Raw genomic sequence first — 25,482 nt, 5'->3', positions numbered from 1 at the left:
CCGTCTGAGCGGCTAACATAAAAAATCATGACAGCACTAAAGCCTAGTCTAGACACAGGTGTGGATCACTCGTATATTTTGTTGGTGGGAATATAAAATGGTACGGCCACTGCAACTTGGAAGTTCCTTATAAAACTAAGTATGCAAAACTAAGCATTTGTAAGTTTCTTATAAAGCTAACCGCATGACCTAGCAATTGCACTCTTGAGCATTTATCCCAGAGAAATGACCATTTATGCTCATAAGAAAACCTGTACACGAATGTTTTCCACTTTATTTATAACAGCCAAAAAGCTGGAAACAACCCACCCGTCCATCCGCAGGCAGACACTTAACACACACTGTGGGGCACCCATACCATGAAACACTCCTCAGCCGTAAAAATGAATCAACAACTTGGACGGATCGCCAGAGAATTATGCTGAGTGAGAAAAATCAACCCTAAAAGGTGACATACTGTATGATTCCATTTATATACTATTCTCGAAACGACAAAATTATAGGAATGGAAAATAGATGGCCAAGGGTTAGGGGCAAGGGTGAGTGCAAGGGAAACTGGTGTGGCTACAAAAGGATAAATTGAAGACCCTTGTAACACTAAACATGTCTAGTATGTTGACTGTGGTGGTGACACACAAACCTACACGTGTGATAAAATCGTAGAGAATACACACACACACACACACACACACACACACACACACACTGCATCCATGTCAACACCCTGGTTGTGATATTATACCATAGTTTTACAAGATGTTACCGTCGGGGGAAACTGGATAAAGGATACACTACATCTCTCTGCATCTTTTCTTACAACTGTATATAAATCTAGAATTATCTCAAAATAAGAAGTTCGTTTTTAAAAAGGACATCTGTGGCTTGTGCTGTATTTCTACTGGACAGCCTCAAGCCGCCTGACTCCCCACATCTCCCTGCCCCATCTTGGTCCCACATGGGACCAGGGCTCCCCAGCCCCATAGTACGTGGCTCCTTTTGTTGCCAAGGACCCCATGGCCCATCGGGGGTAACCGACCTCCTTCCTTTCTGCTTCCGTCATCCCGAACTGGTAGTGGCCCAGGAGGAAGGGCCACACAGCCTTGCGGATCTCCGGCTGGATACCCCCATAGTAGATGAGACGCAGCAGCTCCTGCTTCTCGTAACTCTGTGGGAGAGGGAGAGGAAAGGGTTTGGTCAACAGAAAAGCAGGAGTGGACTCTGTGACCCAGCAGTACCGCTTCTCGGACCTGCCCTCAAAGATCATGGTGCTAACGAGCAAAGCCATTTGTACCCAGATATCCATTGTGGCATCAAGACAGCAAAACCCTGGGAACCCCCCAGATGCCCACCAGTGGGGGAACAGTGCACCTCTACATGGAAATACCGCACAGAGAGTAACAAGGGCAGGGAGTGCATCCTTGGGAACCTACACAAAAAGATAGTGAGTGTTGTTAAGTGGAGAAAAAAACAAAACAAAACAAGATGCGGAACATGTCTGGTGAGAACCCATTTTTGTGAAAAGAAAAAAGAGAAAGGCTGGTATACAATGAACTTACATTTCTACTTAATTTTCAGCCAATTTTGTGTACTGTGCTTATTTGGGAATATCATATTGGAGTTACTAATTTTGACTCAGCTCTAAGAAAATTGTTTTAAAGCAAATTAATCTACAATGAACATTTGCAGCTGGTCCTTCATAGACTAATCCCTTTTGTGCACACTCAGATAACTTTAACAACTGTTTGCTCTATTGTGGAGACTTGTCCTCTTTCTTTTTGAAAACTCATTTTCAGGCAGAGGCTTTGCAGTTACAATTAGCTGGGGGGCCAGAAGGTTGTGTGTGTGTGTGTGTGTGTGTGTGTGTGTGTGAAAAGTGTGTGTAAAAACTGCGTGGAAAACTCTGAAGGGTACCGGGATGCTGTTTCTTCTCTCCTCTTTATTTCACATTCCAAAATTAAAAGCATATTTCACATCTTAATGCTAGTCTTAGATATACCCAACCACAAGGGCAAAACCAGCCATTCTTTTGTCCCTGTAGGAATTTTTATTCATATTACATAGACGGCCTTGTCAAAGCTGTTTAAAAATCAGAGAACTAATATTTATGGCTGAGGCTGTTAACTCTTCACCAAAAATCCATGTCCCCTTCTGGAGCCCATAGCTGGACTCCATCTCCCAGTCTCCCTTGCAGTTAGGTGTGGCCAAGTGCCTGGGTTCTGACCAATGGGATGTGACAGGAAGTGATGTAAGCCATTTCCAGGCCAGGGCTTTGAAGAAGCAGGTGAACTCCCCTTTTGCTCTCCATTTCCCCCTTGCTGCCTGGAGGTAGATGACCACTAGTCCCTGGAGGATGGTGGGGCCACAAAACTGAAAGATGCTTCTGGAGGGAGGAGAGAGGCCCACTCAGCAGGAATGCCCACCCAGGACTGTTAGGTGAGCATACCTCTGTGCTGTCAGATAGTGGGGAGTGTTTGTTACTGCAGCGTGTACCCTAATACCACAATGAAGCCAACACTGGCGAAACAGATTGCGAAAGGGTTGCAAAATGTTAGATGAAAAATAGTCATTTTGACTAATTGTTTGTTTTTAACCCATTTCCCCTTAGACTGGTGCCTCCCAAATTGGGGGAGATCACTAGAGGAATTTGGGGAACTTCCAAAAACTATACATTCTTGGCTCCACTTCCGGAGATGCTAAATTCTGTAATGCTGGCGTGGAGCCCAGAAGACTATAAATCTTTTAAATTCTTCATGAGCTGTGCATTCTCATAGATTGCTGGGATTATGAACATCACAACCTTTTGAGAAAGTAAGCTGCCATTATCTATTTAAATTTTAAACGCGCATCAGTCAATTTTATTTCTAGGAATCTACCCTCGAAATAAAAGCACTAGTACAGAAAGGTATGTGCTTTGAGATGTCGACTGTAGCATTGCTTGAAATAATTTTTGAAAGGTGAGGGGGAGAGGCCAGTCATCTAGCATTAGGGGAAGATTTGAATAAATTGTGGTCCACCCATCTGTGAGGTGCTACGATGCTAAGATTCAATGTTTCGCCTAGAGATCTGAATGATATCCTTGATATAAAAGTTGGTCACTTAAAATGCAAATATGTCACCTCGTTTTTTTTTAAAATAAGAGTTACAGGTATATCTATATAGATGTATTTATTGATGTATAGGCAGAGAAAATGCTTATGAAAGGATCTACACCAAACTGATACTATACATTAATTCAGGGGACAAGAAGTAGAAGAATGTAGCAGAGAGACAATCTTTTAAAAGTTTGTATTCTATACACCTGCATTCTTTGTTCTTTGAATTGTTACAGAAACTACGCATTCCTCCTGTAATTTAAAACAACTATTTTCAGCAAAAAGTAAAATCACCCTTCTGCTTGTTCAGGTTGGAGAACCAGTGTGTTCTTCTCACTGAGTACCCTGGTGTTCCCAGATGGATGTACAAAATAGCACCTTCCCCCAGTGGGGCTGGGGCCGCCCGACCCAGGTGCTCATCAGCCTGGTCTCCCCAGACCCCGAGTGAAAAGACACCCAGCTAACTGATCCCCTAGATTCATCCGGCAAGGAGGAAACAGGGATCTCCTCTGAATGGCTGCTCTTGGCAGCACTTCAACTAGTGTTTCTTAAAGTGGATTCCGCCTTCCACCAGCCATGGGAGGTACTTTTCAAACAAAGGTTTCTGTGGCCAAATACATTTGAGGGACTGTTCCATCTGATTTCCCACATGCCCCAAATTTCTCAGAACCTTGGCCGTGCTAATAGGTTTGAGAGTGACAAACCTATTAGCAAGGCCAAGGTTCTGAGAAGTCCTGCAGGATACAGAGAGCTGTTGAATCATATTTCCCAAACTACTTGACTATGAAACTTCAAACATAAACATATTCCTTCCAGGGACATTTGTATTCTAATAAAATCTTAGAAAGCAATTCCTGGTGAAATACCTACTGGTATAATTATAGGCCCTAAGACAGAAGTGGGAGAAAGAGTTTCGAACAGTGGTGGGGGTTTCCTTGGTCCAGCTGCCTCCCTCTAACTTAGCTACTCTCATCAGTCTAAGAAGTTTCAACTGGATTGTAAATTCCCTCTGGCTGGGGACCACAGCACCTCGTGCAGGACTGAGCATACAAATGGTGCCTAATAAATGCTTAGTGACTGATTCATCCCTTACGCCACCCAGGCAAGCATATGTATTTCCCATCTTCCTGGGTCTTCACCCCAATGGATAGAAATGAGCTATGGGTCTTGGAACTCTCAAGAGGAGGAGGGGGCCTTCAATTTGGGTGCACAGAACCCAACGATGTCACGACATCCTTAAGTCCCCACAAGCAGGTGGGTCTGTTCCTCAGATGACAAGACGCCCCCCAGCCCGAGTCTCTGGCCCACTGCAGGCCACGCCAGGCCAAGCCTTACTGTGCTGTCCTGAAGGTACTGCTCCCAGATCCCAGCCGTCAGCCCGCTTCCAGCATCACAGGGCAAGTCTGGAGACACGATCACGTGATTGACCAGGGCTGACAGGTGTGTCCTCACGGTGGACAGGTGTCTGCAGTAGGCAAGCCCTGCCAGGGAAGGAAGGGAGGGAAAGGGTCACCATCCAGCGTCCAACCCTCCTCGCCTCGTCTCACAGAGTCTCCAAAGTGCTGTCCCCAATCTCCGTGAACCCTCGTGACCCAGGAAATTCTCATCACCCCCCTTTTCCAGATAAGGAAGGTTTGGCTCGGAGGGGCGAGGTCACTTGCTGGCTTGACTGTTTAACAGCTCTGTGACCCTGGGGAGGTCCTATCACCGTTCTCAGCCTTGGTCAGGGTGACATCAGCTCCCATGCTGGAACCATGGCATTTAATTCACAGGCTGGAGGCAGAGAAGGGGCAGGCAGAAAGGGGCTCCTGACTCTGTGGCTTCACTGTGTCTCTGGGTGCCTCCAATCCACGCCAAGACAGAAAGAGAATGGAAGACTCGTGTTCAAATTGCAGCTGGATAAAGAAGGTCCTGGCAAGTTATGACTGAGAAGATGCTGAGGCCACCTGGTTTACTTCCAAAGATGGCCCCGCACTCTTCAAAGAATGCCTGCCAACCTGCCGCCCTGGACCTGCTCCACCCTGGGCACCTGGGCGGCACAGTGCAGAGCCCGACACACAGGAGGCACTCAGCAAGTGCCAGCCTGTTGGTTTGGACTGTGCCCCTTCCTTCTGTCTCTCCCCGCCACCCCATCCTTACCTCCCAGAGCGGTCCCTGGACCTCCCAGAGCCTGAGGACTCTCTCTCACCAACAACGGGAATAATCACGATGCTGATGACAGGAGGACATATGGCTAACGTTGACACAGCCCACATGATGCGCCAGGGAGCTGTTCCTGCAGCTCACACAACTTAACTCATTGAATTCTCACCACAACCTTATGAAGCAGGTACGCTTATTATCCCCGTGGGGAAACCAAGGCACACACTGGTCTCGTCACTCGCCCAAGTCGTTTTGCTAAGAAGTATGGAGTTGGGATTTGAACCCACGTTACCTGGCTCTAGAACCTGGGCTCTAAACCATAATCAGGGATGAGCCACGTTGTGTGATGACATCATTCAAGACACCATCTCAATACCCACCCCTTCCTCCAGGAAGCAATCCTGTTTGGGTTCCGTAAATACTCACCCAAGGCCTGCTCCATGCCAAGCCCTGCATTACGCACTGGGGATGGGTCTTATTTTATTGTAATATAAAAATGGGTCTTTATTATAATATAATATAATGTAATGTATGTAATATAATATAATAAACATAATATAATACTGGGTCTTATATTAATTTTTGCTCCAAAAGACACATTAGAACTGGTGGTCTGGCTAGGTCTTATTTTCGGGGAAATACAGTAGGGGCCTTTATGCATGTTTCTCATCTAATCCTGAAAACAAGGCTTCTAAGGTGGGCACTGGGAATACAGCAGTGATTAAACCAAACCTCTGCCACCAAGGAACCCCACTGTTCACTACCCTCTCTTAGGACCAAGGGATAAAATTTACCCCCAATCTGTAGATAAGGAAATTGAGGTTCAGAGAGGTTAATGTAACTTCACCCACAATAGACATCAAGGAAAGAGGGAGCACAGGTTCACACTCGAGAGCCAGGCTCCCTCCCCCAATAGTGCTGGCAGGCACTAGGCACTCAGTGAATGCTCCCTGGAGACCACCATGGCAAATAAGGACAACACGCACATCCGTAGAAGGCTCTGGAAAGGATCTGGTACTTCATGTTGTCACAGAGAAGCTTCAGTGGAGCCCTGTAGGTGGAAAAATAGGGAGCTACTTAGGACAGATAGATCCACACACAGCCCAGGTGCCCTGGAGAGGAGCACAACTCGCTATCTCTAGGAGCAGATAAAGCAGCCCGTCAGAGGGACTATGGGGTGTTGTTTCTGCCCATGTGGCTTCACTGCCCCTCCTGCTATCAGCTGGGAGCTCCCCGACACCCCGTCATCTTCCTGTTTCTATGTTTCTGCCCTGGCTGATTCTACCCAGGTACAGTGATTGGGTCAGAGATGGTTATGTGATCGAACCTGAGCCAATGACAGTCAGCCCTGGGACTTCTGTTGGAACAAGTAGGAAACAGACATTCTTTTCTCCTAAGTTCCTAAGCCAGTGGGATATGGCGCAGTGGCTGTTGGGATCCATTTTGGCCACTGCATAGAAGGGCCTGCTAGAGAATGAAACCATCACAGTGGCAAGCAGAGGCAAGAGCTGAAGCAAGAAATCCTGTTTTGAGCATCTGGATCCAGCCATGCCTGAAGCCACCATGCGTCTGGAATTCCCAGTTCTGTCAACAAATTGTTTTGTTTTATTTTTTAAAGATTTTATTAGGGACAGGGAACAGTGTGTACTTCCAGGACTTTTTTCCAAGTCAAGTTGTTGTCCTTTCAATCTTAGTTGTGGAGGGTGCAGCTCAGCTCCAGGTCCAGTTGCCGTTGCTAGTTGCAAGGGGCGCTGCCCACCATCCCTTGTGGGAGCAGAGGAATCGAACTGGCAACCTTGTGGTTGAGAGGATCTGCTCCAACCAACTGAGCCATCCGGGAGGCAGCTCAGCTCAGCCACAAGGTGCTGTGTTCAATCTTAGTTGCAGGGGGCGCAGCCCACCATCCCTTGCGGGACTCGAGGAATTGAACTGGCAACCTTGTGTTTGAGAGCCCACTGGCCCATGTGGGAATCGAACCGGCAGCCTTCGGAGTTAGGAGCATGGAGTTCTAACCACCTGAGCCACCGGCCCGGCCCCAACAGATTTTCTTTTTGACTTGAGCCAGTGTGAAGTGGGTTTCTGACACTTTCAGAAAGCGTGCTAACTTATAAAGTAACCCAGCTGAGCCAAATGGGCCAAACTGGGATTCAGAGTCTGGCTGACTGAAAAGTAGGTGATGCCTCCGAGATTCTCCTTCCATGGGAGTTCTGGGGGGCTTTTTGGGGGGACTGAAAGAGGAGCATGGAGTGAGGCCCCAGCATTGTTGGAAAAAAACAAGGACTGCTGAAGGGAGTGCAGTGCATTCTTGCAAAGAACAGAGTAGAGGAAAAACCTCCCAGGGCACACCCAGGAAAACCCGGGGAGACCGGGGAGGAGGCGTGGCTGACGTCCTCCAGTCGTGCACATGGAGGCATTAAACATTGAAGCCACCCTCTCTGTGCTCTCAGGTTGGGGAGGCTCAGGCTTGCTCCGGTTACATGAGAACAGCTTCGTGATGACAGCTGGGCCACCTTGTACTTGGCTCTGCAAGACAGGGAGCTCCCCGCCACCCAGGTATGCGAGCAAATGCAGTGAGGGGGTACTACCGTGTTTCCCCATAAATAATACCGGGTCTCACGTTAAGGTTTGCTCCAAAAGACGCATGAGGGCTTATGTTCAGGGGATGTCCTCCTGAAAAGTCATGCTAGGGTGTATTTTCCAGTTAGGTCTTATTTTCGGGGAAACACGGTAGGTTAGAACAGCATTCTTCAATGATCCATGGACCCCACCCCATGCAGCACTTGGAATTTCTCCAACCCGTGGATTCCTAGGTCAATCAGGACCTCTCGGAAGCAGTCCAGGAACCAGTATGTGTTCCTGCACACCCCGCCCCACCCCCTCCCCAGGTGACTCTGATACACATTAAGATGGGAGACTCTCCGGTTACATCAGTGCTTCTCAGACTGAAAAATGCAGGCATGATGTTGGGGTGTTGTTCACTGCAGATTCGGCTTCAGGGGGTCGGGGATGAAGGACTAGAACCTGTTCAGGTGCTGACGCTGCTGGTCCACAGACCACACATCGAAATCCAGGGTTTAGATAACTTCAAAAATGTGATGCCAGCCCCCACACTCCTACCGCTGGAGACTGGACCACCCATTGGAACAGAGGCCCAGCAAGGAAAAAAGGGTTCCATCCTCCCAGGCCAGGCCAGGCAGGGTCAGTGGGAACAAGAGCATACATATGAATGGCCTGAGCAGTTCTGAAGAGACTAAAGTGCTATGGGCAAGGAAAGAGATGATCTGGGGATTTAACTGCATACAATAAAATAATAAGTGTCATTTATTGAACATTACCATGTGCCAGGTACCACCTGCTGGCTATTTGAGATCCTTAATTGATTTGTCCTTACAACAGCTATGTAAAGTAAGCGTGAGTGTCCCCATATGGTGGAGGAGCAAAGTGAGGCACGTGTGGTTGTCATTAAGTAATATTTCTGATTTCTGCCTTCCAGGAGCATTGGGGACTGCACTTCCTGGTCCCTTGTGGATGGGACCAATAAGGTGTGAGTGGAAATGCCAGGGGCCGCATTCGGGCAGGAGCGTTTCATTGCTGGTTCAAGCCCCTCCAGAACTACCTTTCCCCCATCACTGTGACTGGCAATATTCAGGATGGTGGCTGCTTCATCAGGTGGGCTCTTTAATGTAGAAGCAGAGTCCCTAGCTGACCCATGATAGATACACGCCATGCGTGATAAATAAGCCTTTGTTGTAATAAGCCACTGAAATTTTTAGGACTGTTTGTTACTGCGACATACCTTGTTTATCCTGACTGATACATGTAAGGAAGCTCCAACAGCTAGGACTTCGCAAGGCTAGGATTTAACCTACACCTGGATGGTTCCATAGCCTACGTTTACTCCTCTGAAGTCAGTGCAGGGCAAGCAACAGGGATCTATAAACATTTGGAAAATCTTTCTGTTCCCTCCATCCACAGCTCAAGCCCCTCATACCTCTCATGGTGGCAGCCATTGGCGGAGCCACCGTCAGCCGAGCCACTCTGTGAACAGGATGAACAGGACGATTTGCGGGGACTGGGTTGCCATAGGGATGGCAGGTGGCTCACGGAGACATCCATCAGGTCCTGGGGGACTGCAGAGAGTAGAAGGGGCAGAGGAAGAGCCCTGGTTAAGCCTATGTGATCCCAGAAACCTCACCCCAAAGCAAGCAGCCCACTCCCAGGCCAGCACAGGGATAGAGAAAGACCCTGAATGTCACAGGAGGAAACAGTGACCCCAATTATTGTCTGACCCAGGTCCCTGAGCCCGTCTGACACAATGAAAGCCACCACCAAGATTTGGGGCCACCAGCAGATGGGCAGAGCTGAAAGACAGATGAAGAGAGAGAAATAGAACTGAGTGAGAGAGAGAAAGAGAGACCAGAGCCAAGAGAACAGGCCCAATCCCAGAGCAGGAGGCCAAGCCTCACCATGTTGTCATTCAGCTGTCCTCACGGGACGCTGACAGGAAGGAAGGGGAGCCTGCGGGGGGCTTCTGGGGAGGGCTAATGGTCTCGAGTCCCCAGCGATAGACTCTCTGAGTGAGAGAGTCTCTGACGGTGAGACCGAGGGAGCCTGACTCGTCAGTCGAGGAGGCAGTGCAAATGTTGAGGGTGGGGGGAGGACCCAGTGGAGTGTCGTCTCTGTCCCCCCACCCAATGAGGGCGCCTGCGCTGTCCATGGTCCTGAGCCATGCAGCTGCTCCACCAACCAGGTCTCACACAGGTTGGCAACCCCTCAGAATCACGTGGGGGTCTGTTAAAAAGCCATCTAAGCCTGTATCCCATCCCTGACCTACTGAATTAAAACTGCCTGTAGATACAGCCCTTGGGTCTGTATTTCAAAAACAATGATACAGCAGCCACATTTGGGAACCAAGAGGGCACGACTGATCTCCTAACTCCTGGACATTGGTGATTCCTGATCAGCTGCTCCCAGGATACAGCACTTATAGTTTCCTTTACTGTTTTCTTTCCCAGCTCCATGAAAACCACAGCATCTGCAATGCTGCAGAACAAACAGACCAGTGACATGGTCGTATGCATTACAATTTCTAAAGTTAACTTCCTGGCCTCTTGGCAATTCTAGACAGGTACAAAATTTTTCTTTTCTCTAAGACAGGGCTTGGTAAATATTTCCTGTAAAGGGCCAGGTAGAAAAATATTTTTGAGTTTGCAAGCCACCTGGTCGCTATTATAACCACTCAATGCCGCAAATGTAGCCACAAACAAAATGAGAACAAATGAGCATGAGTGTGTTCTAATAAAACTTTATCTATGGGCACTGAGATGTGAGTTTCGTATCATTTTCACCTGTCACAAAATATTCTTCTTCTGTTGGTTTTTATTTTTTCAGTTATTTAAAAATGTAAAAACCATTTTGAGCTCCTTGGCTGTCCAGAATGAGGCTGGATTTGGCCTTTGCACCATAGTTCACCAAGCCATGCTCTAGGAAGTTAAGGGGGTGCATATTTGCCCCATGTGCCAGGTGTCCTCAAGGATTGATAATACTTGGCTTCTTCCCTCAGGCTCCAAAGGCAGGGGGAGTTGTGAACCTGGCCCCCCTTGTCATTAGAGCTTAGTAGTTGACAGGGTCTGCCCCTACCCAGTGACAGAGTAGAAAGCTGCCTAAAGAATGAGGTTTTAGGGGTCACCAAAAGTGGCTTGTTATACTAGTCCTCTCCACGCAGACTCACCAATGAGCTGCCTAAGAAAGACCCGTAAGCCCCTGAAAAATGTTCTAGAATAATGGTCCTAGTTCTTCGCCACTCTCAGGGAAGCACTGATCAGTTGCATCCAGGTGTGGCAAGCACGCCTCTGCCCCCAGCCCCTCCTACCCTGCAGACATCAGCAATGGACCCCTTTGCTACGGAACCCACACCACTCCAACCTGTGTCCTGCAGGGTGGAGGCTAGACGGCATAAGGGCATCAATTTGTCTTCTGCTTCCATCTCCACTGGGACAGAGATTCAAATGACAACATGGCAGAGGTGGCCGGCACCCAGCCCCAGGGGTGGGGGAAGGTGCCCAGACATTACTGGGGGGCTGTTGCTTCAAGCCTGGTGTGGGAAAGGTGGCATCCAATCTGGTTTGTGCCCACCGACTGCCCCTGGCTACCACCAGCACAGACTGGCCCACAGGAACCGCCATCCAGGCAGGGCCCACGGAGACAGGGGAAGTGCTGCACGAGGGACCGGGAACAACTTGAGACACAAAACAAAAAGCAACGATGAAATGGAAGGTCTGAGGTAGGTGAAACACCAAAGCGCCTGAAGAACCAATTCCTCATGGCTTGAACCTTTCCCCTGCCCTCCCCACACGTAGTGTTTGATCAGAGGAAGAAAGAATGCTGATATATTCATAAAGTGCCCACTATGTGCTGGAGGCCATGCTAGGCAGAGGATAGGAGCCTGGAAGGGACATATTTCTTTTCCCATTTTGCAGAAGAAAAAATGAGGCTCAGAATGATGACACAACTCAAATCATCCAAGGCCCCACCAGGTAGTGTAGTAACTGGCATAGCTGGTCTTTTTCACTGAAGTCCCGTCTCTCTCCACTAACAACAACTATCACTTACTGAGCACAAGTACTAGCATTATCCCCTTTGACAGACTGGGAAACTGAGGTATGGCATGGTTAAGCAGCATGCCCAAGACGCCCAGCTAGTAAGTGGTGGAGCCAGGATTCCAGCCAGGGGATTAGACTCCCAGATCCTATTCTTGCTTTCTCAGCTCTTTTCCCCTTGGCTGTCATCTCCCCTACCATTCATGCCCTAGACCAGTGGCTCTCAACGGGGGCAATTTTGGGCCCCCGAGGGACATTTGGTGAAGTCTGGAGACATTGTCGGTTGTCCCAACTTGGGAATGAGCCAGATGCTACTAGCATCTAATGGGTAGAGGCCAGGGACCCTGCTCAACATCCTATAATGTACAAGGCACTGCCCCACCTCCACACACAAACAATTATTCAGCCCCCATGTCGACAGTGCCAAGGGTGAGAAACCCTGTACTAGGCCATCACTGTCCAGTGGGAATACAATATAAGCCACATGCATAATTTAAAATTTCCTAGTAGCCACACTGAAAAGGTAGAAAGAAACAGGTGAAATCAATCTCAAGGATACACTCGCATGGTCTCTTTGACCCAATATATCCACAATGTTACCATTTTAACATATCGCCACTATAAAAGTATTAATATTTTACATTCTTTTTCTTGTACCAAGTCTTCAAAATCCCAGGTGTGTCTTCCACACTCACAGCACACCTCTCCTTGGACTAGCTGCATTTCGGGTGCTTCGGAAGCACACGTGGCGCTCACCCGCCACACCGGACATGCAGAAGCAGTCGCAGCCACAAAGCAGTCTGAAAATGCCCTTCTCCAGCGGTGAACTCTGAATGTTTCAGAACTTGTCTTTGCCTCCTCTGTGCACAAGGGGCAGGCAAAGAACCCGGTGGTGAAGACAGGGGTAAGACGATACTGAAAGGGAGTTTGGAACCACGGGTGGCCACACGTTCCCTCCCACAGGGTGACACTCTTCTCTCTTATCACTGAAGGGAGGCATCTGTCTGCACACTTTTGCTTAAAGGATCAAATAGTAAATATTTCTGGCTTTCTGGGCCATACGGTCTCTGTCACAACGATTCCACCACACTGTTGTGGCGTGAAAGCAGCCACAGATAATACATAAATGAATGGGTGTGGCCCTATTTCAACAAAACTTTATTTACAAGACAGTGGGCCAAACTGGCCCACAAGAAGGGGTCTGCCGAGTTTTGATTTAGGTGCTTCTCCAGAAAGGATTTCATGTCTCTAACAGATAAAAAGCATAAAGTTTTTTTTTTTTTAAACTCTGTGTGACTCAGGCCCCTGAAAAAAATCAACCAAGAATGGGGTCACCATGTCCACATGGGCTGAACCTGACCTGGAAGATGAAGAGGGTGAAACCAGAATGTCCTCATCTCACCAAACAATCTGCATGGAGTGGTGTGTGAGAAGCACATTCTCTGGGTTCAAATTCCAGCCATGCCAAGGATTAGCTGTGCAACCCTGAGCCAATTTCTTAACCTTTCTGTGCCTTAGTTTCCTCCTCTGAAAAACAGAGGATGCTGATGACAACGGTACCTGCCTGGGAGGGCTGTGGTGGGCTTGACACACAGTGACACTTAATACAGGATATCTACCATTGCTCACTGAACATTTGTCACTTGTCCCGTTAGGTGTTTTTGATGTATCATCACACTGACTTCTCAGAATATAATCCTGGGTGGGGGGTGCTCTTATCCCCATTTTACACACATGGAAATGAGGGCTGGAGGGAACAAGTCACCTGGCCATATTGCTGTGGCTGAGTTGAACGCTGTGATGTTTTCTTTTCTCTAAACCAGCGGTTCTCAACCTGGAGGCAATTTTGCCTCCAAAGGACTCTTGGCAATGGCTGGAGACATGTCTGGGGTGGGGGTGGATTTGCTACTTGGCATCTAGTGGGGGGAGACCATGGACACTGCTCAACATCCCACAATGCACAGGACAGCCCCCGCCACAAAGAACGGTTCCATGTACCCACTACATGGTCAGTAGTGCCGAGATCAGGAAGCCCATTCTAAATAAACTAACTTAGCAGGTTTTCTGCAAATCCAGTCGGGACTCAAGTGCGCGTAGTTTATTTAGGAGGTATTCCCAAGAAGCACGGGTAGGGAGAGGTGAAGTGAGACGGGAAGAGGAGGCTGAGAGTGAAGCATTAGTTACGGCTGCGGGCAACTGGTGCTCCATCTCCTGGGAGACCTCGGAGCAATGCAGAACACATTTCAGTCGTCTCGCTGCAGGGTGGGGGAGCCGGGGCATTGATATACCACCTCTCTCAGTCACTGGCTGAGGGCTGCTCAGGGAGCATTCATTCCTGACACTTCTAATCTGCCCCACCCATGGGCAGGAGGACCCTGGTGGCCGGAGAAACCCCTCAGGCATAGAGACCCTGAGGCTGGCAGTGGGGCTGCGTTCACAGAGGGGTGTGGGTGGGCATAGCTAGAGTCTGTTCCACTGGCAGCACATGCAGAGAGACAGAAGAGGCTAACATTGATATTCCTCAAATAAGGGACATCCAGCACTCAGCCTGGCTCCCAGCAGGAGCCTCCAAGTAATTTGTTGGAGGAAGAGCCCCTGTGGAGAGAGTTTTCTGGAAGGTGGCCACTGGGCATCTGGTCCTCTCTGATGAATCAGCTGTCTGGCGGGGCGGTGTGAGCAGTGGTGCTGAGGCTGGGATGGCTCCAGACCCTGATCTGGGTGGGAACGGATGCAGTAATGAATAGTTCAGGACACTCTGTGGCTCTTAATGATGCCGGAACTGGCCATGAAGAAACATATGGGTGAAAACACACTAAATGTGTTTTCAAGCCACATAGGACCTTACTGCCAAGCCTGCCCCACACCCTGGATCCGACTCAGCGATGGATGAGAGATGGAGCCTTAAGTGGCTTGGTACGGTTAGTCCATCCTTTCTGGGAGGACATCTGCTTTCGAAAGAACCTCTCTGCTGCCCAGCTGAGGTCACTTAAGCAAAGAGAGGCTCAGCCATTGTCTGTCAAAGGGATCGATCGATGGGGCCACAGAGGGTGAAATAAAATGAGGTTAATAGAAAGAACCTGTAACTTAATACCGATTTAACAGACATCCCTACAGTGCTTAATAAATGCAGCCTCCTTCCACGAACTTTTCAGATATGAATTCACTCAGCCTCCGTTCGCTAAGCATGTGTTTCCCGGCAGTCACCAGGCGTATCGCTGGACACCTACTGTCATCGGGCGTGCTAGAGCTCAGTGCTTCGTGTCCTCTCTGCTGTTCTGACTACCGTTTATTGAGGACCTACTGTGTACAAGGCCTTATTCTATGGGCTTTACACTGATCACTTCCACTCTGTCATTGAATCCTTACAACAGTATCTCGCAGGACAATAATAACAACAACAAAGCAGCAGCTAACATCTGTGTGTTCTCTCTGTGCCAAATGCCTTATTTCACATAATCCTCACAAGAGCCCTAGGAAATAGCTGTCATCAACATCCCCATTTTACAGGTGATGAAACAGGCACAGAGGGTTGAAGTGACTTGCCCAAATTCAAGCAGGATTCCAGAGCCCATGTCACTGCCACTACCCACCCCCCATGCCACCTCCCGGCCAGCCACAGCGTTATCAGCTAAGTAGAGAGTGGTTATTCTCACTTGGCGGGAAACCGAGGCCACCAAGACACACACTTCCTGATTTCAGGTCTCCCTGCTGGTCCCACAATCTATACCTCTTGTCCTCTCGTTCCACATGCCTGGGTCGTTTTCAGGGGCCCCGGGACCGGGCAGCTTACCGAATTCAGACTGCAGGCTCGGGTAGACGATGCGGAACACGTAATCCGTGGCCTCGTCGTCTTCCTTGTCTGAAGACGTGGACTCGGCGGAACCCTGAGGGCTTCGCTTGCGCAGTTTGGGAAATACTTTGCCCTGAAAGAACATGTCCCAATGCACGGTGCCTGGGACACACCCATCCCCCCACCTGAGCAGCCCGAGGGGCCTGATGGGGTGTGCCTGAGCCCGGGAAGCCGCACAGGACCCAGGGGCAGGAGTGATCACTCACCATCGCTGACCCCCACCCACTGTCACTCACCTTTCCCCGCTGAGACCAGAGTGGTGGGTCCAGCTGCCCATGAGGGAGCAACCCGTTCTCCAGGCAGGAGAGGAACTGCAGGAGGTGCCCTCCCTTGGGGAAGTGGAAGGGCGGCCTCTGGATCCCGTCCTGGCTGACCAACACCACCGTCCCGCCGCTGTCCACTGCCACCACAATCGGCCACAGAAGACCCAGCAGGAAGTCACTACGAGGCACGGGGACAGGGCCCTCCTGGCCCACACCCCCCCAGCCAGGTATGCTGAGCCAGACCCATGGGCCTGCTCCCGGGCTCTGGGAAAGGCCTGGGCAGAAGGCCAAGGGCAGGTTTTACCTCCCCCGAGTCCCTTTCATCCCACCTGCCATCATCGTGGAGTGGGAACTGCAGGACACAGTCAAGAAGAGTGTGGTTTGGTCTCCCTGCAGCCACCCACCCCCAAGGAAAACGATGCCCCCAAGCACCTGCTACAAATCTACCTGACCTATGTCCGTACGGAGGCACCTGACCTATGTCCGTACAGAGGCTTTAAGACCTACACCACCTCAGGGCAGAAGGTGACTGTGGCTAGCATTCAACTGTAATGAGCACATGCTGTACGTAAGTACGGCATCTTAAAGGCACCATCTTATGGTAGTACTCAAAAATTGAGGCATATATATTATTGCCTATTTTACAAATGATAAAACCGAGGCTCAGAGAGGTTATGTAACTTTCCCAGGGTCACACAGCTGGTAAGTGGCAGGGCCTGGAGCTGAACCCAGGTCTATCTCATCAAACTAGGTTCATGTGCTGTACCTGGGTGGGCCACAGATCCCTTGCTTTCCAAAACAGGATGGCCCTCTGCTTTTTGTGAGGAACTCTAGTTATTAACCCCAGAGCTGCAAAGCCCTGACTTTGGAGTGATTAAGATGTGGGATCGAGTCCAGGCTCTGGGGCTTACAGGCTGTGTGTCTCTGTGCCAAGCTGCCTCCTCACTTCTGAGCTTGGGATGACGGAGCCCCTATCGCTGGGTGGTTGTGACGATTAAATAACAGACATGTAAATACTTAGAACCATGCTTGGCACATCATAAGCGCTCAGTAAGTATCAGCGACTAACATCCTGGGTTTGATGCTTTTGATGTGGAGCCCTTAGCATTCGTCATTTGATTCTCTCAGCAACCCCATGAGTAGGTGTCGTTTTTACAGATGGGAAAACTGAGACTCAGAGAGATGAAGTCAACTGTCTGAGGCTGCACAGGAAATAATGGGGAGGGGCAGGCAGGGAATCCGGGTGGAACGCCCCAGCCCCGCGCTCCCCCTGTAGGCCCTACCTTGCTGGTGGCAGTGCAGGTAGACAATCTCCTCCAGGCGGATGGTCATGGCGTAGTCCCAGTAGACGCTGGAAAGCGAGGGAAGGTTAGGTTTGCAGGATGCCTGCCCACCTCATCGTGGTGAAGAGCCCAGAAGGCCAGAAGACCACATCCATGGGCTCCTCTACCCTTCTCACCAGGACCCACCTGTCCCTGTCCCCAACATCTGTATCAGTCGTCCCAGCCTCTAACTCCCTTTCTTCTGGTCCCAGCACCCCAATTTTCTGAGGAATCCCCCTCGCTCACCCCCAGACCACGTGGCTGAGGCTGACCCCACACACCAGTGCACTTCAGGACCAGGAATGGCCACCTGACCCAGGCCTGGCCAATCAGCACATTCCACTGTTTTGGCCACAGTGATTGGTTCAGGGATGGTTCCACGACACAAGCAGAACCAATGAGATTCAATTATAGGCTTTACGTTAGCGTTACTGGGATTGAGATGCTCTTTTCCGCTAGGAGAACAGTGGTAAGAATAACAGAAGCCTGGAGATGCAGGGGGCCGTGATAAGAGAAAGGCTGCCTGAGAATGGGGTCAACAGTCAGGGACACAGAGCCAAGAGATGGCAAGACTTCAGGTCGCCATCATTCGAGTCCCTGGATCTCGTCATGCCCGAGGCCACTGCCCCAAGATTTGTCAGTTCATGGGAGCAAATGCTTAAGTCAGCCTGAGTCTGGTTTTCTATTACCCGTATCTAAGATCCTTGACTAACTCAGACTCGATCTCCAGGCCAACATGTGTCCTCGGGCAGGAGTTAGAATCGCCACGCCAGAGCCTTCATTTCACAGGTGCCAGCAGTATGCCTTGAAGGCTTCTAGGAGCCTCAGGTTTCTCCTCCGTGATGGGAAAGGTGGCAGCAGATGGGGGAGTATTTGCCATTTGTGGGCTTATGAGATCTTTGTTAAGATTTCTCTCTGGGTGGTGTCTTGGCCAGGGCTCTGCCTGACTCCCACACCCTAAGATTCTTCCAGTTGGTTTCTGGATCCTCCCAAGTCCTTGGATTACCGATGAGGCCAGACTCGCAGGGAAGCTGAGCCAAGCAGCCATAACAACCCGAGGGAGCATCAGATAGGCACAGGGCAACGGGGACAGGGGACACATTTCCCCGTGCCAGTGGGAGGGGAGGGACCCGGCGCCCTACCTCTTCTCATAGTCTAGGTCGCCCACAGACCCGTTCATCAGCTGGTTGGGCGTCCACTTCAAGGTCATGATGTCAGCTGTCTGGTGCAGGGACAGGTACCCCGGCACAGCCTCCATGTCATCCCTCTGCAGAGAGAGGAGGACTCAGGCCTGGTCGTAGTGCCAGGGTCACAGTGGAGGTGGGCCCCGGCCATGTGACTCAAGGACACATAACCAGAACCGAGAAGTTGGGTCATTCCCTCCAAGGCCACAGCCATTTGAAAGACCCTGAGCTCCTTCCAGGTAGTCACGCTAAGCAAAGTCATTTACGGCCAACCACCCAGGAGGGTTCTACGGATCCAGCTGTGAAAGCCGCCCACCTCCAGCACTTTCCCACTCAGACTTCCCTTCTGAGGTCCTGGGGCCTTGCTGCAAGCGGGGGTGGGGGCTGTGGGGGGTGGGAGGGGTTATTTAAAACCAGGAAGAGGCTCTGTCCCTCTCCACACCACCCTTTACAAAACAGAAGGCATTTATATGCCATCTTTTTGGCCAATATTAAGGCAGAAAGACATGGCAGCTGAAATCTACGGCCCCTTCTTGGACCTTACCCAGAAGCCCCTTCCCCAAAGGCCCCACCATATTCCCGCCCAGCAGCCTGACTCCCTGCCTTCCCAAATCTGCCTGCAGAGCTTCTCACCTGCTCTGTTTAACCCCAAGTGAGAGGTGGTGGAGGGGAGTGTCTCCAAGCCTCACCCATAGAGGAGGCAGTCCCTCTAGCACCTCAACAACAACACGTGGAGACAGACAACTAACCTTTACTGAGCATTCAGGCTGTAGCGAACAGGGCTCAGCACCACACACATTGTCTCAACTGAACCACCCAAGCCTGCAACCCCACGAGGGAGCACGAGTGCAGTCTTTCACCGATTCTAAAATGCCACTTTGTTTTTCACAGTTTAATGTACCTGAAATGGGGATGCATCTTACAACCAGCAGCAGCTCACCATCGTGACATAGTTGTCATTGCCTGATCTCGTGCAAACTCGGTCACAGCTGTTCATATTGTCACTTCAATTAAGTTCTGTGTGTGGTTGTTACGTTATATGTGGAATACAGGCGCTATTTGAAACGTCTTCAGGAAGATTAGACTGTGTGTGATTCAGCTTTGAATGGAAAAGTTCCTGTGCAGGTAGGAAGGCTGGGGACCGAGCAATGGAGCACCGATGTGATGTTCGCCACTGCAGGGGTGTCCACAATTCCAGATTTGCTTGCAAATCAACAACCAAGTGCAATGGCTGCAAGAAATGCTGCGCCTCCCATGCTCTGGATCAGAGGTCAGAAACTTTTTCGGTAAATGGCCAGATAGGGAACACTGTTGGCTCTGCGAGGCTCACAGGCTCAATTGCAACCACTCAACGCTGCCGTTGTGGCGTGAAAGCAGCCAATATGTAAACACATGGCCACGGCTATGTTCCAGTAAAATGTTATTTCTGAATACAGGTGAAGGGCTGCATTTGGCCCATGGGCTAGAGTTTGTCGACCCTTTTTCTTGATGGAACAGAAAATTGTATTTGGTGGGAAAAATAAGGAGATCGATGACTCTTAAGTCAAAAAGTGAAACAGAAGATTGCACCCTAAAATGTGAAGAAGTTTTACGATTATCTCAACTAATACATTGCAATTATATTTTCCCTTGTGTGTACTTATACGAGTAATGTATGATTTGGAAAAAAAAAACAACTATATCCAAATACGTCTCAAAGAGTTCTTTCAAAAAGTGGAAAATAAAATTTTCAAGTGATAAAGCACCGCATCTAATTTAATTGCATGTTTTATTTCCTGATGGTTATGTTAAAAAATGATGCCTATTAAATTCATGGCTTCTTAGTTCTGAGGAAATAGGATCTTGTACCCGTTGTGACGCAGGTGGTGAGGCCTAGAGGGAGAAGTGACTCGCTCCGGGTCACCCAGTGATTGAAACTGTGACCACAGAGCTGCAACAGCTAATAGCTCCCCTCTGCTTCTCCCCAGCTGAGCCCAAACACCACGCTTATCCAAGTGGCCCCGGGGAAGGGACAGTAAAGGAAATGTTCCACGAGGGCAGGGGCTTCACATGCCTTGCTCACCACCCATCCTGCGACCTGGTCCAGTGCTGGTGCATAGAGGGTGACTGGCAAGTGGCACAGACTTTGGCACTGGCCGGCCTGAAGTCCAATCATAAACCTTCCCCTTACCTGCCTGTATGGGCCTCCGTGTTATTACCTGTGATAGCAGTTCCTGCCTCAAGTGGTGGTTGTGAGGTTTAAATGAGCTGATACCATTAAAAGCCCTTCACACAGGGCCTGACACATAGGAAGCGCTTACTATATATTTACCATGAAGACGTGCATCGCGCTATCCTAAGCATCTAGTGCACAGCAGGTTCACTATAAATGTTTGCAGAATGAGTAAGCAACAAGAGAACGGATGAATAGATGGCTGGGTGGTCAGGTGGACGGACAGATAGACTGGAAAATAAATGGACAAATGGATGGATGAATGGATGGAAACACTGGCATATGGATATATGGATGGATGGACGGATGGATGGATGGATGGATGGATAAATGAATGGATGAATGAACAGAAGGAAATACTGGCATATAGATGAATGAATGGATAGAATCTTGGCAGATGAATGAATAGATGGGTGAGTGGGTGCATGGCTGGATGATGGAAGGATGAGCAACCTGGAACCAGAGGGAACTCCTCCTTTGTAAGCCGGATCTAAGCCCCCAGTGGAAGATCAGGGCCCAAGATGAACTCTCACCGGCTGAACAAGAACGTTGTTCTTGCCATAGAGCAGGGTGGCCCGGGAGTTCTGGTGCAGGGACTCCACATAGTCACGGGCAGAGAGCGAGGGCCGGTCGTCCATGCTGCCACTCGAATGCCTCTTCTGGATCTGGCAGTGTGAGGGGAGGCAAAGGACGAGGCCCGGAGTGACCTCAAGGCCCCACTCCGTTCCCCGCCCCCACACAACATCCGAAACACAGCCTAACTCCCCACAGGGCCCCACTGTCCACCCCACTCACACAGAGGGCTGGACGCTTGGTGGGCGAGTCCTGCCGCAGGTGCGAGCTGTGGATACGGTGCCTCTGGACGAGCTCGTCAGCCGAGGGGTCGGTCCAGAAGTGATCTGCTGTCTTCATCTTGGTGTACTCCAGGGCACAGGGCCCCACTGCCAAGCAGACGGGAGTTGGCATTCCATAGCCCCCGAAAGACCGCCCTCCCATCTATTACCAGCTGGGCCACCCATCTCACCACCCCTCCACTCTAGCCAGCTAGGTTGCCCCAGGGTCCTGCTAAGGAGAAGCCAGCACAAGGGCCTGGAAGCCAGAGACAGGGAACAGGTAAGCTTTGATGGGTGGCTGGGAGGAGGCTGGGGGCGGAGATGAGAGGGGCTCTTAGGAGGTGCCCCATGAGCCGAGACCAGAGATTCAGAGGAAGCTCAGAGCACTGGACCACTTACCCAACAAGGATGCAAGAATGGGGCCATCCACAGGGTCCATGAGGAGAGCTTCCTTCTCATAGTACTTACTGGCAAGAGAGGAAAGGACATGCAGGCTTGGATGGTGGCCAGCAGAGGGCGCACAAGCCACTATGGCCTTGTGGTTAAGAGCAGACTGGATTCAATCTCCCTCCTGTCACCCAGTTTACCTGTGAGTCTCAGCTGCCCCATCTGTAAAATGGGCATAATAATAATATATCTCATAGGGCTGGTGGAAGGACTTTTCAGAGAGACAACGGATGTAAGGCGCTTAGCATGGTGCTCTGCACGTAACTGGTTAATACATGGCTATGATAAAGCCTTAATGAGGTGGAAAGCGGCTGAGGCCTGGCTGGTTCTATCTGCTTCTACTGCATCTTCCATTTCAGACAGGAAGTCATTTAGAGGCACAGATGATGTCTGCCCTTATTATTGAGGCGATAAAATGCTTCTTAGCTGTGGTTGTCCCAACAGGCTATATCCTGTCCAAATAACTAATGTGGGCAACGCTGGCCTGGCACACTCAAAACCGCGCCCTGGCTTCTGACTCTTCAAACAACATGTGATGCCATCAACACTGCAGTGTTCATACTGAGCGTTTTTGGTTTTTGTTTGAGTTGTTGTGTAGTGGTTTCCAATTCTTTGCAAACTTCATCCAGTCTAGAGACTACCAAAATTTCAGAGTTGGAAAGGACCTTGTTCTGACCTCCCAAGGGATCTCAGGCCCAGAGATGGTGAGTGACTGGCTGGAGGCCACACAGCAGGTGGATGCAGGCATGAGCTACACCCAGCTGGCTCAGCTTTTCCCATCCTATAGCTGGGGGTGAAGGACACGGGATCTGGAGTCAGACAGGCTAAGTCCAGCTTGGCCATTCCCTCCCTTGCTGTGTGCCCCAGGACAGGTGACCACCCTCTCTGAGCTTCACTGCAAAATGGGAAGAATGACAATTCATCTGCCCGGGCTGTTGGGAGGAATACATGTTGACCTGCACGTATAGCAACAGCACAGACTCTGACACCAGGAAGTTCTCAATAAATGGCAGCAACATTGTTGTAATTTTAGCCCAAAGAAATCGTCTCTCAACCAGAATATTGGCTGAGGCAGACCTGACATGCCCTGGATGCGCTCAACATCATGTTTACACATTTTGGTGTCAGACCTGAAGGTAATACTCCAAGACACTTTCCATTCCACCATTCCGGTTCCCTTCCAAAAATCAGCAGTTACCTGATCACAAACCTTGGAAATGCTGCCTTGAAAAAGAGCAGGGAGGGTTAGAAGGTACCCGAGGGAGTTTTGTTAGGGTGATGGATTTCCTTTGAACAGTTCTGCATCCTGAGTGTGGTGTTGGTTACATGAAACTATGTATGTGTCAACATTTCACAGAACTACATAGCAAAAAAAGGAGTATGTAAAAACTGGTGAAATCCAAAGCAAGTTTGCAGTTAACAGTGTTGAACCAACTTCTTGCTTTGAGACGTGTGCTCTGGTTATATAGGATGTTATCAATGAGGGAGGCAAGAGCTCTCTGCACTACCATTGCAGCTTCTGTGGAAATCTAAAATTTAAAACAAAAAGTTTAATGAAGCAACAGCAGGTTGGCATTGCTGCTCAAATAATGAATAATTCCTTTTGACTGACTTGTTCAGCAGAATTACACAGGTCATACACTGAAGGTAATAATGTCAGAGGCCCTGGACCCATAACAGGGCAGGGGGCAGAGACATGCTACAATGTACAAGAAGGTTAGAAGATTAACTGGAGCCCCAGAAACTGGATTTCTTTCGGTTCCTCTCCCGCCTCAAGGCCTTTGCACCTGCTGTTCCTGCTGCTGAGAACACTCTTCCCCACCCCCTTTACCTGCTTAAATGCCTACACACCCTTCAAATTGAAGCTTCACTGTCACGTCTCCCAGGACACTTTCCTGACCCACCTGTCTCGGAACACTCATCGCATATTATCACAATTACCATGTGCCTGTTCTCCCTGCTCCAACGTGAGCTCCATGAGGGGAAGAACTGTGCTCTGTACTTTCACACATATTTTCCTAGCAAACAGGCAAAGAATAAAAGATAATAATAATACCCACTGTGTGTGAAGATGTGGTCAAACAGGCCCTTTCATATACTGAAAGATGGGGAGATTCTCAGATATTTCCTTCTCTCTCTCTCTCTCTCTCTCTCTCTCTCTCTCTGGCTCAGAAGTAGTGCTGGCCAGGAGTCTCATATTATAGATTCTGCAGTGTCTCCCCACTGCTCTTGGCGTGACATCCAAGCTCTTTAACATGACAGGTAAGACCAATGTATCCCCAACATCTAGGTTATGGCACATAGTAGATGCTCATTAAATACTTACTGGATGAATGAGTGAATGCATGGATGAATGATTGCCAAGAGGGTTCATGCTATAAAACCTTTACATCAGGTAATTCTGAGCTAGGAGAGAAAATGTAAAGAGTATCACTAGGCACTTCCAAAATGCTGGAACTAACTCGCTAACTCCCCTTCTCATCTCTTCTCCAGAGTGGCAGCAATCCCCATCCCATTTACTAAAAGAGAAATCAGAGGCACAGAGGAGCTAAGTGATTGTCCTATGGCCACATGGGAGTAGCCTGTGAGCTTAATTCACTGTACAGGGAAGATTACCAAGATCTCAAAATCCTCATATCATACTCTAAATGTGAAGACCCTGCTTTGCTATTAAACACCTGAGTATTCCCAAGGTTCCAAGCTAGGCTGGTTCAGATTCAAATATTCAGAAGACCTTTATTTAATCACTTTCAAATCAAGTGCACATCGAGGGGGAAAAGAGAAAGTGGCTTTGTGCAAGAAGGTGCAATTCCCAAGGCTGCCAGCAGGTGGAGGCAGAGCGCACCCAGGGGTCGGTCTGCTCTTTCCAGCTCACCTGCTGTTTTCCACAAGGTAATGAACAATTTTGTCCAGGACCTTCTCAAACAAGGCGGTGCGGATCCACAGGTGTTTGATGGCGAGTGGGGACAGGTTAGGCAGCTTTGGCAGCTTCCGCACATTCTCCTGGAGGCCCTGGATCTGGTTTCGCCTTCAAGACCAGTAAAGGAGGAGAAAAGATATTCGCAAGAGAAAATCTAACAGGACCAATATGCAAATGGAAAAAATGTTCAACCTCCCTAGGAAATGCAGAAATGACAACTAAAACAACAAGAAACTATACTGCTCCTGACAAATGGGTAAAGAGTTGAAAAAACTAACAATACCCAGTGAACGTGAAGACGTGGTAAAACAGACAATTTCACACACTGTTGAGGGGCAAGCCAGCATCTCATACTGATACTTCTCTCTCCTCTCTCTCCTCTCTCTCTCTCTCTCATTACTCTCCAGTGGCTCCCCGCTGCCCTTCAGGAGCAAGCTTTTGAACACTACAGGCAGGGATGCTCCATGAGCCTCCTCCTTTTCACCTCTCCATCCATTCCCTTTATCACTCTCCTTTCTGACCCTATAAGCTAGGCAGACGGTGACATATGCAGATCCCTGAGGCCACTAGGCTCACATCTGAGGACTCTCCATGAGCTGCTGCTTCCTGCTCTCCCTT

The 25,482-nt window shown here is 49.5% G+C and overlaps 1 protein-coding gene across 3 annotated transcripts in view; it reads right to left on the bottom strand.

The window, feature by feature from the left end:
• Positions 1 to 25,482, bottom strand: part of SGSM1 (small G protein signaling modulator 1) — an 82,695-nt gene that overhangs the window by 24,571 nt on the left and 32,642 nt on the right. For all 3 annotated transcript variants that reach the window (XM_033098038.1, XM_033098037.1, XM_033098039.1), the window contains 12 exons: positions 24,820 to 24,972; positions 21,897 to 21,964; positions 21,460 to 21,605; positions 21,198 to 21,329; positions 18,411 to 18,535; positions 17,230 to 17,297; positions 15,920 to 16,083; positions 15,624 to 15,756; positions 9,226 to 9,364; positions 6,221 to 6,285; positions 4,428 to 4,573; positions 1,037 to 1,165 (listed from right to left, as the gene is read on the bottom strand). In XM_033098038.1, coding sequence (XP_032953929.1) covers positions 1,037 to 1,165; positions 4,428 to 4,573; positions 6,221 to 6,285; positions 9,226 to 9,364; positions 15,624 to 15,756; positions 15,920 to 16,083; positions 17,230 to 17,297; positions 18,411 to 18,535; positions 21,198 to 21,329; positions 21,460 to 21,605; positions 21,897 to 21,964; positions 24,820 to 24,972 — 1,468 coding nt within the window. The remainder of the gene's footprint in view (positions 1 to 1,036; positions 1,166 to 4,427; positions 4,574 to 6,220; positions 6,286 to 9,225; positions 9,365 to 15,623; positions 15,757 to 15,919; positions 16,084 to 17,229; positions 17,298 to 18,410; positions 18,536 to 21,197; positions 21,330 to 21,459; positions 21,606 to 21,896; positions 21,965 to 24,819; positions 24,973 to 25,482) is intronic.

Source organism: Rhinolophus ferrumequinum, chromosome 25 (assembly GCF_004115265.2).
Source record: "Rhinolophus ferrumequinum isolate MPI-CBG mRhiFer1 chromosome 25, mRhiFer1_v1.p, whole genome shotgun sequence".
Lineage (NCBI taxonomy): Eukaryota > Metazoa > Chordata > Mammalia > Chiroptera > Rhinolophidae > Rhinolophus > Rhinolophus ferrumequinum.
Note: the sequence above shows the minus strand (reverse complement) of the source record. Positions and strands in the feature narration are given on the sequence as shown.